Source organism: Hipposideros armiger, unplaced genomic scaffold (assembly GCF_001890085.2).
Source record: "Hipposideros armiger isolate ML-2016 unplaced genomic scaffold, ASM189008v1 scaffold_477, whole genome shotgun sequence".
Classification (NCBI taxonomy): Eukaryota; Metazoa; Chordata; class Mammalia; order Chiroptera; family Hipposideridae; genus Hipposideros; species Hipposideros armiger.
This window is the reverse complement of record NW_017731827.1, coordinates 1,050,462-1,062,590: the sequence shown is the minus strand read 5'-3', so window position 1 is coordinate 1,062,590 and position 12,129 is coordinate 1,050,462. Positions and strand designations below refer to the sequence as shown.

Genomic DNA, 12,129 nt, shown 5'->3' with positions numbered 1-12,129 from the left:
AAAAAAAATTAACTCAAAATGGATCAAAAGCCTAAATGTAAGAGCTAAATATTTGAAACTCTTAGAAGAAAACAAAGGTGTCTTAGGTATGACACCAAAAGCACAAACAACAAAGAGAGAAAAATAAGTAGATTGTACTTAATCAAAATGAAAACTTTTGTGCTTCAAAGGATACTGTCAAGAATGAGGTCAACAGGGCCGGCCGAGTGGCGCGATGGTTAAGAACTCGCTTGGGATGCCAGAGGGCCCCGGTTCGGATCCCACATGTGAGGGTCAGTGACAGCAACTTGTCTGTTCCCCTTCCCCCAATTCCCCAATAAAAATCTTTAAAAAAAAAAAAAAAGAATGAAGTAACAGCCTACAGGATGAAAATCATGTCACGATAAGGTGTTTGTATTTAGACTACCTAAGGAACCCTTACAACTCAAGAATAAAAAGGTAAATAATTCAATTTAAAAATGGACAAAGTACCTGAGCAGACATTTCTCCAAAGAAGGTATACAAATGACCAACAAGCACGTGAAACGATGCTCAGCATCATTAGCCAGCAGGAAAATGCAAATAAAAACCACAATGAAATACCATCTCATACCCACTGGGATGGCTATAATAAAAAAAGACAGATAACAAATGTTGGTGAGGATGTGGCGAAATTGGAGACCTCAGACCTGCTGGTAGGGATGTAAAATGGTACAGCTGCTTTGGAAAACAGTCTGGCAGCTCCTTAATTGGTTAAACATAGTGTTACCATATGACCCAGCAGTTACACGTAAGAGAAATGAAAATATATCCACACAAAAACTTGTACGCTAATGTTCATAGCTGCGTTATTCGTTACAGCCCAAAGTGAAAACAGTCGTGAATGGAAAAATAAAATGTGGCATACCCACACAATGGTATATTACTTGGCAATAAAAAGGAGTGAAGTACTGATACCTGATAAAACATGTATGAACTTGAAAACACTGTTAAGTGAAAGAAGCCAGACACCGAAGACTACATAGCGTATGATTCCATTTATATGCAGTGTCCAAAATAAGCCCATCTGTAGAGACAGAAAGTAGATGGGTGGTTGCTTAGGTCTGGGGGTTGGGGAGAAATGGGGAGTGACTAGTGAGTATGGTATCTCTTTTTGGGTAATGAAATGTTCTAAAATTGTGCTAATGAGTTGCACAGTTCTGCATATACTAAAACCACTGAATTGTATACTTTAAATGGGTGAATGTGTGACATGTGAATTACATTATATTACATTATATTGATAAAGCTATTATAAAAATCCTTGCAAATGATTCCAGATGTACCAAAATATATAAAGAGTATTACATGAACACCACGTACCTACTACCCAGCTTGAGAAATGGAGTATTATTCATTTAGTCGAAGCCCCTGTGACCTGGCCCTCCCTGGTGGCTCCCTGCCCACCTGTGTCCTACCAGGTATCCTCTGTTCTCAGTTGGTTACATGTGATTTTCATCCCCATGGATTAAAACATCCTTCTTTACTGATCAAACTGTACCTGCTCTTTGAGGAAATAGACTGTGTGCCAGGGAGTCTTGGGGCTCATGGAGAGCATGGTTATGGTTGGTTTTGGGAGTCACCTGTGCTCAGCAGGGAATGGAGGCCCAGCCTGGCAGGCCTGGGCAGGAGATCCCAGAACTCTGGACTCCTAGTCAAGGTGGGTCTGACTCTGAAGTCCAGTGTTTGTCACATCGTAATAGGATTGTGGCAGTGAGAAAGCAGGCACTGCTGAGTCTGAGAAGTTATGCTGATTGCTCCCCTTAGAAAAAGAATGTGTACGATTCTCTGAGATCTTTGAGGACCACGGTGTCTGTTGTGTTGTGTATGGACCATGCTCATTGGCTCCTGAATAAAATGTCTGAGTGTGGGACAGTGACAGGCCTGGCGGTGGGGGTTGACAGAGAAACTTTCCCTGCTCTCTGCAGGGCTGTGGACACAGCAGGTGCTCATTTGAATGTGGGGTAAAGAGGTGGGAGGGTGAGTGGATGGATGGATGGATGGATGGATGGATGGATGGATGGATGGATGGATGAATGGATGGAAGGGCGGTGCCAGGGAAGGTGAATGACTAGATGGAAGGAGGGTGGACGGATGGTGGAGATAAGGATGAATGGATGCATGGATCAACAAACAGACGGTCAGTGGCTGGCGGGCTGGGCAATTAGTGGATGAGGAGGTCAGATGGATGCTGAAATGTCTTGGTGTCTTTGCTGCTCACTGCTTGTTATGCTTTGTTTTCAGCTTCGGGCAGCAGAGGTGGAGATCAAAGACCTGCAGTCGGAGTTCGAGTTAGAAAAGATCGATTACCTGGCCACCATCCGTCGGCAGGAGCGTGACTTTATGCTCTTCCAGCAGCTCCTGGAGCAAGTGCAGCCCCTGGTTCGCCGGGACTGTAACTACAGCAACCTGGAGAAGATCAGGCGCGAGTCCTGCTGGGATGAGGACAGTGGCTTCTGGAAGATCCCCAAGCCTGTCATCATCGAAACCTGCCTCCCAGTAGGTCAGGAGCCTGGCTGTCCCCTCGGCCCTCCCTGCCTTCCTCCACAGTTTGCCATCCTGCAGACTGAAAGGGAGCCCCGGGCCTCTCCCTGCTGGCTGTGGGTGCAGCAGACATGTGACCCCGAGATTCCAAACCATTGGGGACCTGAGAGAACAGTGTGTTCTGGAGTCAGATAGATGTGGGTTGGAATTCCGGCTCCACCACTCCCTGTGTGACCTCTTGGGATTCAGTGTCCTCATCTGTGAAATGGGAATTAATAACAGGACCTTCCTTAAAGATTGCTGGGTGGCTTAAAATGTGTTAATACACATAAAACCCTTAGAGCAGCGGTTCTCAACCTTCCTAATGCTGCGACCCCTTAATGCAGTTCCTCATGTTGTGGTGACCCCCAACCATAAAATTATTTTCGTTGCTACTCTATAACTGTAATTTTGCTACTGTTGTGAATCGTAATGTAAATATCTTTTTGTTTTCCGATGGTCTTAGGCAACCCCTGTGAAAGGGTCGTTCGACCCCCAAAGGGGTTGCGACTCACAGATGAGAACCGCTGCCTTAGAGCCATGCCTGGCACATCTTAAGTGTGTGGTACATTTTTTCTTATCATCACCATGATCATCATTTTTATCATTTCTTCCTACAACCACCCTGTGAAGGACAAGGATCATTACACCTATTTTACATATGAGGAAACGGAATCTCAGAGAGTGTAAGTGACTTATCCAGAGTCACAATCATGGCAGTGAGGTGTAGGACCAGGGATAGACACAAGCTGTTCAGGTTCAGGCCTGGTTCAACTTCTGCTTTTGTCACTGACCTCCTGTGTGACCTTATGACGATCACTGTCCCTTTCTGGGCTTTGGTCCCCTGATCTTCACAAAGAAGGGTTTGGATGAGATGATGTTGAAGGCCTCTCCACCTCCAACGTGTCTCAGAGTAAGGTCAGACTTACAGGGGCCCTTGCTGCAGCCACTTAGCTGGCTCTGCCCATTCAGGGAGCAGTAGACTCTTACATCCCACAAGCCCCCCATCAGCTCTCCCCCTGGTCAGAGTGTTTGTCCAGGTCCTACGTCTCTGATGTTTGTGGATGGCCCCTGACACCATCCCTGTTGAAGCTCCAGCCAGCTCCATTTCCCACCAACTACAGGCAGCCCCAGCCTTCCTCCCTGCCCCCACCAACCTGCTATGTTGCTGGGAGCAGGGGAATGGTTTCTTTGGCATCTGAGCTCTCCTATTGTCGGTTTCCCAAAGCCAGCCCTTTGCTTGGGCTAGGAAGTGTCCTCCCGGGGCTCCAGGCCTGAGCCAGGCCTGATCCCCCACCCCTGGGGAGAGTGCTGCCGCTCACTTTGTCCTTCTGGCCCTCATACCAGGCAGCAGTGACTTCAGCTTTTGTTTTCTCATAGCAGTTTCAACAGGGCCACGGAACAAAGCAGTCCGGAAAACCTCTGCAGCAGACAACGGCGAACTAGGCATGGTAAGGCCTCCGAGAGAGGGAGGGAGGAGTGGGGGGCTGGTGGGGCTTGGCTCCCCAGGTGTCGTGGGTCAGCATTACCTGAGGGAGCTGGACTCCTCCTTACTACACCCGCCCTAAGGATTAAATCAGAAGGCTGAGCCCGGATTCTTTCTGTGTAGCTCTGTTGGCCCCTAGACCCTCAGCCTCCTCCGGCCCTCATTCAGAGCCACTTATGGTCATAAAACCAGGTGGATGGGAGATGGTTCACGTCAGCCCATCCCCACTGGTGAAGGACAGAAGCTTCAGCTTTAGTTGTACATGCCGGCTCCCGGGCCCCCTGATGGCATCCTCGGACCAAAAAGGTCCTCAAAGCTTCCACAAACAGCAATCGGGATTCTAAAGTCACTTTAATTTTCATATCTGCCATATTTTGTATTGCAACAGGAATATATATATCCTTGATGCAGAGGTCAGCAACCTTTTCTGTAAAGAACCAGACAGTAAATATTTTAGGCCTTGTAGCCATGTGGTCTCTGTCACAGCTACTCAGCTCTGCCATTGTAGCCCAGAACAGCCGTGCATGATAATGTAAATGAACGAGCTTGACTCCATTCCAATAAAACTTTCCAAAAACAGTCTGTGGGGCAAGTTTGACCCATAAGCTGTAATGTGGGGATCCCTGCCTTAAACCATTACCGATATTTCAGAAAATCCACACAGGCCACGCCTGCCTTTGCAGTCATGACAAGGCCACTCGTAGGTTAATGAACTCCAGCATCTCTGGCTGAACAACTCAGGGCGGCTGCAAGGAATGTCTCAGACTGGTCTAAAGGTCCGACCGGCTACTTTTGTTAGCTTAACTTTGTAAAACAGGGAAAGTTGTTCCTGGAAGAAAAACATTCTTGGGACCACAAAGGGGTTATATTAGAATACTTTTAGTTCCAAGCGATACCCAAAACAAACAATCATAAGCAAAATAGGGAATGTATTGGTTTATGTTAAGTGTACCAGCTTTAGGCATGGCTGGATCTAGGGGCTCGAACAGTCAGAGTTCTGGGTATTTTTTCACCTCTTGGTTCTGCTTCCCTTGGTATGCTGGCTTTGGACTCAGGCAGGCTTTCTCCACTTGGCAGGAAAGATGGCTGCTGGCAATTAGTGACCTGACAGGAAGAGAGACGTGGTCTCTTAGGGTTTCCTTAAACCAAGGCTTGTGGAAAGATTCTGATCAGCTCTCCTCTAGGACCAATGACTACTCGTATGTCAATGTAGTTCTGTGATTGGTCCAGTTTGGGTCACATGTCTGGCTGTGTAACAAAGGGGATGGGCGCGCGGGAGTGGTGGCCTTAGGGCATTACGAACGATCACCCCACCAGGAAGATATCAAGTGGGAGAAGGGTAGTTCCCTGAAGCAGGAGATTCAGGTTGAAGAAAAGTCGACAACGGTGGTGAAAAATAATGGCTCTTGGTGATAAAAAGATTTGGACTCCAGTTCTAATGATCATAAATGTGCCCATGAGCTGAGTACTTACTGTATTACCTCTTCTATGAATATGTCCTGATGGGTTTAGGTGTGTCGTATTGTCCTTGCCCCTGATGGAGCTGTCAGGATACCCTGTTCTGAACTTTGCAGGAGGGAACAAGACACTTCCCATCCCAAGGAAGTGGGGTTGGAGGTGTGTAGGCTTGGCTGGAGACTGGGACTCCCCTGCCCTGAGCCGCCTGGATCCTGCCCCAGGAGTCTGGGTCTGTACAGGGTGGGCAGTGAGGCTCAGGCTTGCAGAGGCTGCTGAGCCCCGGAAAAGGGCCCAGATAAGAAGTGCACACATAAGGGGTCCTGCCCCATGAGGATTTGGCATCTCAGCAGGAAGAAGACCGCTACAAGCTGATGCTCAGTCAGAGTGACAGTGAAAATATTGCCAGTAACTACTTCCGGCCCAAGCGGGCCAGCCAGATCCTCGGCACAGATCCCATGAAGAGCCTCTGTGAGTGCCCTGCCCGCCTCTCATCCTCCAGCCCCTCCCCCAGAGCCGTCCAGGCCCTCTGCCCGCTGGGAGGGGAATGACGGGGTGGGCTCAGGCAGACCCGGGTTGGAAACCCCTTTCCCGCTCTGAGCCTCAGTTTCCTCAGCTATTAAAGGAGGGGGATACACCTATTTCTCAGGAGTAGGTGAGATGAGGTGGGGAAATGACCCAGAACCTGGCACATAGTAGGTGCTGAATACACAGTCTCCCCTTTCCTCTACCCCTTCGTCTCCTGGGGGAGAGGTGCAGTGTTTGATTCATCTGTCTCCCCTGACACGTAGTAGGCCTCCAACACACTGCTCAGGGCCCGGGTGTGGGGTTGCGTGGCTCTGGGTCAGTTACCCACCAGCCTCCTCAGATGCCAATATGGTGGTTTTCTCCTACTGAGCCAAGGCGGGCACACAGGGCCACAAAAGCAAAACGCTTTCAAGAGCAAGCACCAAACACCCCTTGATTCTTCTTTTTAAAACTAAAAGACCACAGAGCTTCCAATAAAATAATGAAAAGCACATCTCAGTTCTACATTGAGGTTATTTAAGAGTCAGAGTGGGTGGAGTTGAGCAGTAAGGAGGGAAAAGTTGGACAGGAAGAACTCACGCAACTGGCATTGTGCCCATGCTGCAGATGAGGAAACTGAGGCTCAGAGGGACGTGGTTCCCTGAAGAGGTGGAGCTGGGCTTTGAACCCAGGGTTGTCTGGCTTGAGATCCCAGGCTACCGCAGTCTGAGACTTTAAAACTCTGCACCCCCAACCCAGGCCCTGTGGACGCAGACGAGGTGCTGAACCTGAGGCCTCAGCCGGGGCTACAGCTTAGTGCTCGGGACCACCGCTGAGGCGCCTGGACCTCTGCTGGGTGGGGGGTGGGCCAGATTCTTCCCCCACACAATGATTTCTCTCCATCCCCTGCACCCCTGGTTTCACCAGCACCCTCTGTGCCTCTTCCCCACAGCACATCACAACTCGCCGCCAAGCCTCAGCTGCCTCCTCAGCAACAGCTCTGCCTTCCCACTCGCCCAGGCCCCTGAAATGCCCCAACCCCGGCCCTTCCGCCTCGAGTCCCTCGACATCCCCTTCACCAAGGCCAAGCGTAAGAAAAGCAAAAGCAGCTTTGGCAATGAGCCTCTGTGAACACAGCTACCTGCTGCCCTGCCGTTGGCCTCTGTGAGACTGCCAGGCCCTCCCAGGGCCGCCCCAGCCAGGATTCCTCCTACCTGCCCCATAGTGACCCAGGGGGCCAGAGGGGGCCCTCGCCCTGGGAAGACACATTCCCTTCCCTGTTCCCCAGAGAGCCCACTTCTGCCTGACGTGGGTGCCCCTCGGAGGCTGGACCATCCTTGGAGAGGTCCACCCTGGCTCTCCACGCCACTTCAGTGTTTCCATCGTCTCGCCTGCCACAGACCTGCCATTTACCCCACCAGTATGGTTTGTGCCTCGATGGGCTCGGAAGCCTCAGCTCAGCCTCAAGGCCTTCACCAGCAGCCCCAACAGAGTGGGCAGCAACTTTCACGTGGCTCAAGCTCAATATCTCGATGATTGAAAATTGTGCCTCCGTCCAGTTGGCCCCACTTCCTGGGGGAATCCCTGCGGGATGGGTACGTGCATCCTGTTCCCCCTCCTGCCCATTCCCAGCTGGTCTGTGGCCCAGAGGAGGCCACTCCATATTAAGCTGCCCCAATAAACTGCCTTTTACTTACAGGCTCCCCTTCCCTGATCCTGTGATACTGTTACTGGGGCCCCTCCTGCGACTGCTGCCTGCTGCCTGGCCTTCATGGGGAAGCTGATTCTGGAGGAGGGCTTCTTAATTATCTGAGGCCTTTAGAACAAACAGGCTGCAACTCCCTCAACTATGAGTACAAGTGCGGGCCCCCCCACCCCCGGAGAGAGCATCTGAACTATTATTAGATTTTCAAAGGATCTGTGACCCAGGAAAGCAGAGCCCTTGTCTGGAAAAATAGAGGCCATGTCTTGTTAAGGTCCAGGTTTTGTCAGTCCTCGGGGGCTGTTCTGGAACTGGGCGCCCTGACATGGCCAGAAATGGACTCAGCCCACCCCAGCAATCTAGGGGACACCGCTCCCCTTGCCCATGGTAGCCCAGGCCTGCCCTGCGGGAGGGGCTCACAGTCTGAGGGGAAAGGTTTGACCTTTGGAGCTTCACTCTGAGCCTCAGGTGTGAACTGGGGATAACAGCCACCTCATAGGGCTCATGTGAAGGTAAAATGAGACAGTAGCTAAAGTTCCGGTGCATAGCAGGTGCTCCGGGTTCGCCACCCCTCCCCCCGTTCCTCCTCCTCTGTATTTTATATTAATTACTGTGGCACATGCCACAAGGCACGTGCCTGGGCCAAGGACCTCACTCTCTGGAGAAGCTGGGGTAGGATGGAAGGTGCTTAGGTAACTAGAGATCAGTCTAACTGGAGGCAGGCTGCAGTGTGTACTCTAAGAGGAATGAGATCAGGTCTTTATGGGGAACAAATTACCCTTGTGAAGGGAGCAGCATCAGGTGGGGCTCCCTCAAAGCATAGAGAGGATCCCGGGAGGCTTAAGATGGGAATGTGGGGAGGAGGCTCAGGGTAGAGGGAGCTGCTGAGCAAATGGCTGGAGGGGTTGGGGGGTGGGGGTAAGCTGAGGGTATGTTAAAGGTGAGAGACCTGTTCTGGGGAAGCCCTGAGCTGGGGACTAAGTGGAGTATAAAGCTGCTGAGATGAGCTTAGGTGGAGACCTGAGAATGAAGAGCCTTTAGGTGTCCCTGAGCTGTGGCAGACTCCTAAGTAACAGGTTGGCACCATCAAGTCTGAGTTAGAGGTGGATTGAAGTCTTGGAGCTGCTTGTGGTAGCTTTAACTTAGACCTGTGGTGAGACTGAGGCAGGCCAGAGGTGAGCCTGGACCCTGTATCAATTTAGAAAGGGTGGGAGCCAGCATTACTGAGAGATTGCTCATCCTAGCCCTGCGCTAAGCGCTTGAAAAGCTGCTCTAGTCCTCCCAAGAGCCCAGGCTTTTTCAAAGGCACACAGATGAGGAGAGCTGCTTCTGGCTATCACTATTTCCAGCCTAGGGCAGTACCCTGGAGAGAAGTGAAATCCCTAAGTAAAAGGGCTAGTGGGAGACGAAGCTTGGAAATGAACCCAGCTAGAGCTTTTTAATAGCTAGTCTAGTCCACCGCCTATTCACGTTGCCCCCAGCGTATGCCACCAAGCTGGGCAGGGCAGAGGCAAGGCACCCGGGTCCGTCAGCGGCAGGAGACTAAAGTGCACCTGTCCGTTATATTTCCAATTCCTTCCTCTCTCGAGATGGTGGAGGTGAGGGTCTGGTTCCTAGTCCCAAGTCTGTCCAAGACCAGAGAGGACCGAAGAGTTAGTCCAGGGTGGCCGACACCGCTCCAGATCCCGTTCGGAACGCAACTGTCAAGACCAAGCTGGCGGGGACCAAGCTAATGAAAAGGCGGGCTCGGGGCTGGGGCGGGAGCCTGGCCTTGTTGATTGGCCGCGGCTGCAGAGCTGTCTCTCTAGCATTGAGCCTTTTCCTTTGGGGAGGCGGAGCCGCGCTCCCCTTCCGCCAATAGGGTTCAGAGGCTCCTCTTAGAACCCGGGCACTTCCGGTGGTGCTCCTGGCTCCCACCCTCCCAGCAGCGGCTCCGGGCGACCGGCCCCAGCGTTCCCAGATCACTTCCGGGTGGAGCTCCACGACCGCGAGCCGCGATTGGGTGACTGTAGACAGGGCATTTCCGGTGTCCAGGTGCTTGGGTTCTTTGGCCGCAGGAGAAAGATGGAGTTCCGCGGCGCGTCCCATGCTTGGTCCCTCTTGTGGCTGCTGCAGCTGCCCTTGCTTGTCCTGGTCGGTGCCAGCGGTCCCCGCACTTTAGTGCTGCTGGACAACCTCAACCTGCGGGAGACGCATTCGCTTTTCTTCCGGAGCCTGAAGGGTGAGACCGGGGTCCGAGAGGGCGAGGGTGAGAGAACCTGGGGTTGGAAAGGTCCCCGAGCCCGAGGGCGTCGGCCGCTCTCCCTCCCTCGCACTCGTTTTTCGCTAGCGGGCCGTGCAGGTCTGCCCTGCCGCTTGGGGGCGAGGGGGGCGGCGGTCGTGGTTTCCCTTTGCGTCCCGCCTGCTTCAGCTCCCTGTTTTCTTGTCCAGATCGGGGCTTTGAGCTCACATTCAAGACCGCAGATGACCCCAGCCTGTCCCTTATAAAGTACGGGGAGTTCCTCTATGACAATCTCATCATCTTCTCCCCCTCGGTAGAAGGTAAGGGTTGTGCGTCGCCCCCGGAACTGGGAATCGCTTGCTTGCTTCTGGATCTTGAGCATGTTCTGGGGTCACGGGATGGGTGACCAGCCCTGGGCACTGCTGCGGCCCGAGGAACATGATAAATTCTAACTTGGGCCCAGGAGAGTATATCTTCTTTAAAAAAAAACCCACACAGCTGAAGATTGTGGGGTCAAGTGTTGCCGCAGACTGTGGAGCCTGGGGCCTTGCTACTCTGAAAAGTGACTTTTCAATGTAAAGGGCCTGATAGGGAAGATGGAGAGCCCCCCGGTTGGGTGGGTCTGTGGGGAGAGAGGAAACGGCATGCCGTTAATGTGGTTTGCTGTAAAGAGGCACCGTAGTTGATCTTTTCGCATGGATTCAGAGTCCTCAGGCCGAAAAAGAACCGTGGCGATTATCTAGCCCAGCCCCCTATTTGAGGCTGGAAGGATATGTCCAAGGCCTACCAGAGGGCTGGCTGGTTGGTGAACAGAATGACTACCTTTACTAGATTATCCAATGGATCGATACTTCAGTATTCCTATGACAGGGAGCTTACTGTCTAAGAGACAATCCGCTCCACCATTAGATAACTCTGTTGAGAAGTTCTTACATTAAACTGAAATTTGTCTCCTATTTCCTGCTTCGTTTATTTGGGATGGAGGAGAGGACGAAGGGGCCTAGAGAGTAAGTCTAATGCTTATTTTGCTTGTAGGCATAGCCTTCACATAATCATAGCCTTTTCAGTTGTTTCTTCTCCAGACTAAACACCCCCAGTTCCTTCGGCTAGTTCTTTGCCATGCTTTTTTGGTGACCATCCTAGTCATTCTCTTCTTTTGTGGGTTCAGTTTATCTTTCTCTCAGAAGACTTAGGTTGTCTCTGGGGTAAGACAGGACTGCCATCTCTTCCTTCAGTTGATGGAGCTTAGGAAGTCTTTCATTTCATTGGCAGCCACTTTGTTCCCTGTAGGTCATGGGAGGTTGGATTCTGCCAAATCCCTGAAGTATTTTTCCCTAGGTTCTCATCACTTAATCATGTTAACCCCAGCTCCCCTGCAGCGTGTGTCTTTGGAATTGGCTTTTTGGAGGCAGTGTAGTTGGGTGGAAATTACCCAGATTGTACAAGTTAAAATGTTCAAGTTACTGGGCAGGTGGATGGAGCCTTTAGCGGGTTAATTGGTGTTTGCCAAGCTTCTGCTGTGTTTGGAACTCTGAAATAGGTTCTGAACAGCGACCGAGAGCCTGCCCTTAAGGAATGCTTTCGGTCTATCTTTGAGGACATAAGAATAAGGACTTAAGTGAGTTGCCAAATCCCGTGTGTGGATGTACATGATGGAGTGGAGGGACTGTCCGAGGTGTGCTCAGGAAGTGGATTTCTTGGAGAAGAAACGGTGGGTGAGACATGGAGAAGGTTGAAAAGACAGGCGGGAGACATGTCAGAGAGCCTAAGTCAGTGTTTCACAAACGTTACTCAACTATTTGTATACCTCCTCCGTGACTTTTGCCAGATTCCATATCGCCTGTTCTAATAATTACTTAGTAGTTTTCTTCAAATTGACTCGCTTTTTAAAAACTAAAACATTTTAAAAGGAAACCAGTAATGAACCCAGTATCGTCACGCACAATGGAAATCCAGTATCATCCCTTGCTTTCAGTAGAAGGTAACTGTAAATAGAATAAATATAGTGCTATTAAGTTCTAGCCAGATTCTGTTGCCTGCTGAAGACTTTGAGCCCGGGCTTCCTCTTAAAAGAGATTAGCAAGTATGTGGGATGTGTTAAAGACCAGTATCAAACTAAGACGTTCTCTTTGCTGGAAAAAGCTTGAAAAGTAATTGGGAAGAGATTATAACTGTCCATCTGAGATTCAACGTTATTTTAAACCCTATCACTGTTGT

At 50.8% G+C, this 12,129-nt stretch overlaps 2 protein-coding genes across 8 annotated transcripts in view; both read left to right on the top strand.

Moving 5' to 3' along the window:
* KIF17 (kinesin family member 17) overlaps positions 1 to 7,676 on the top strand; it is a 45,131-nt gene extending 37,455 nt beyond the window's left edge. For 2 of the 7 annotated variants that reach the window (XM_019666719.1, XM_019666716.1), the window contains exons 11-14: positions 2,263 to 2,521; positions 3,925 to 3,992; positions 5,836 to 5,953; positions 6,942 to 7,676. In XM_019666719.1, coding sequence (XP_019522264.1) covers positions 2,263 to 2,521; positions 3,925 to 3,992; positions 5,836 to 5,953; positions 6,942 to 7,120 — 624 coding nt within the window. In that variant the 3' untranslated portion in view covers positions 7,121 to 7,676. Of the gene's footprint in view, positions 1 to 2,262; positions 2,522 to 3,921; positions 3,993 to 5,832; positions 5,954 to 6,941 lie in introns of all 7 variants that reach the window. The other 5 variants (XM_019666718.1, XM_019666715.1, XM_019666717.1 and 2 more) reach the window with 3 other exon arrangements.
* Positions 7,677 to 9,579: 1,903 nt separating this feature from the next.
* The window catches only part of DDOST (dolichyl-diphosphooligosaccharide--protein glycosyltransferase non-catalytic subunit), a 10,368-nt gene continuing 7,818 nt past the window's right edge, over positions 9,580 to 12,129 (top strand). The window contains exons 1-2 of the mRNA XM_019666712.1: positions 9,580 to 9,912; positions 10,122 to 10,232. Of these exons, the coding sequence (XP_019522257.1) occupies positions 9,756 to 9,912; positions 10,122 to 10,232 (268 nt within the window). The 5' untranslated portion in view covers positions 9,580 to 9,755. The remainder of the gene's footprint in view (positions 9,913 to 10,121; positions 10,233 to 12,129) is intronic.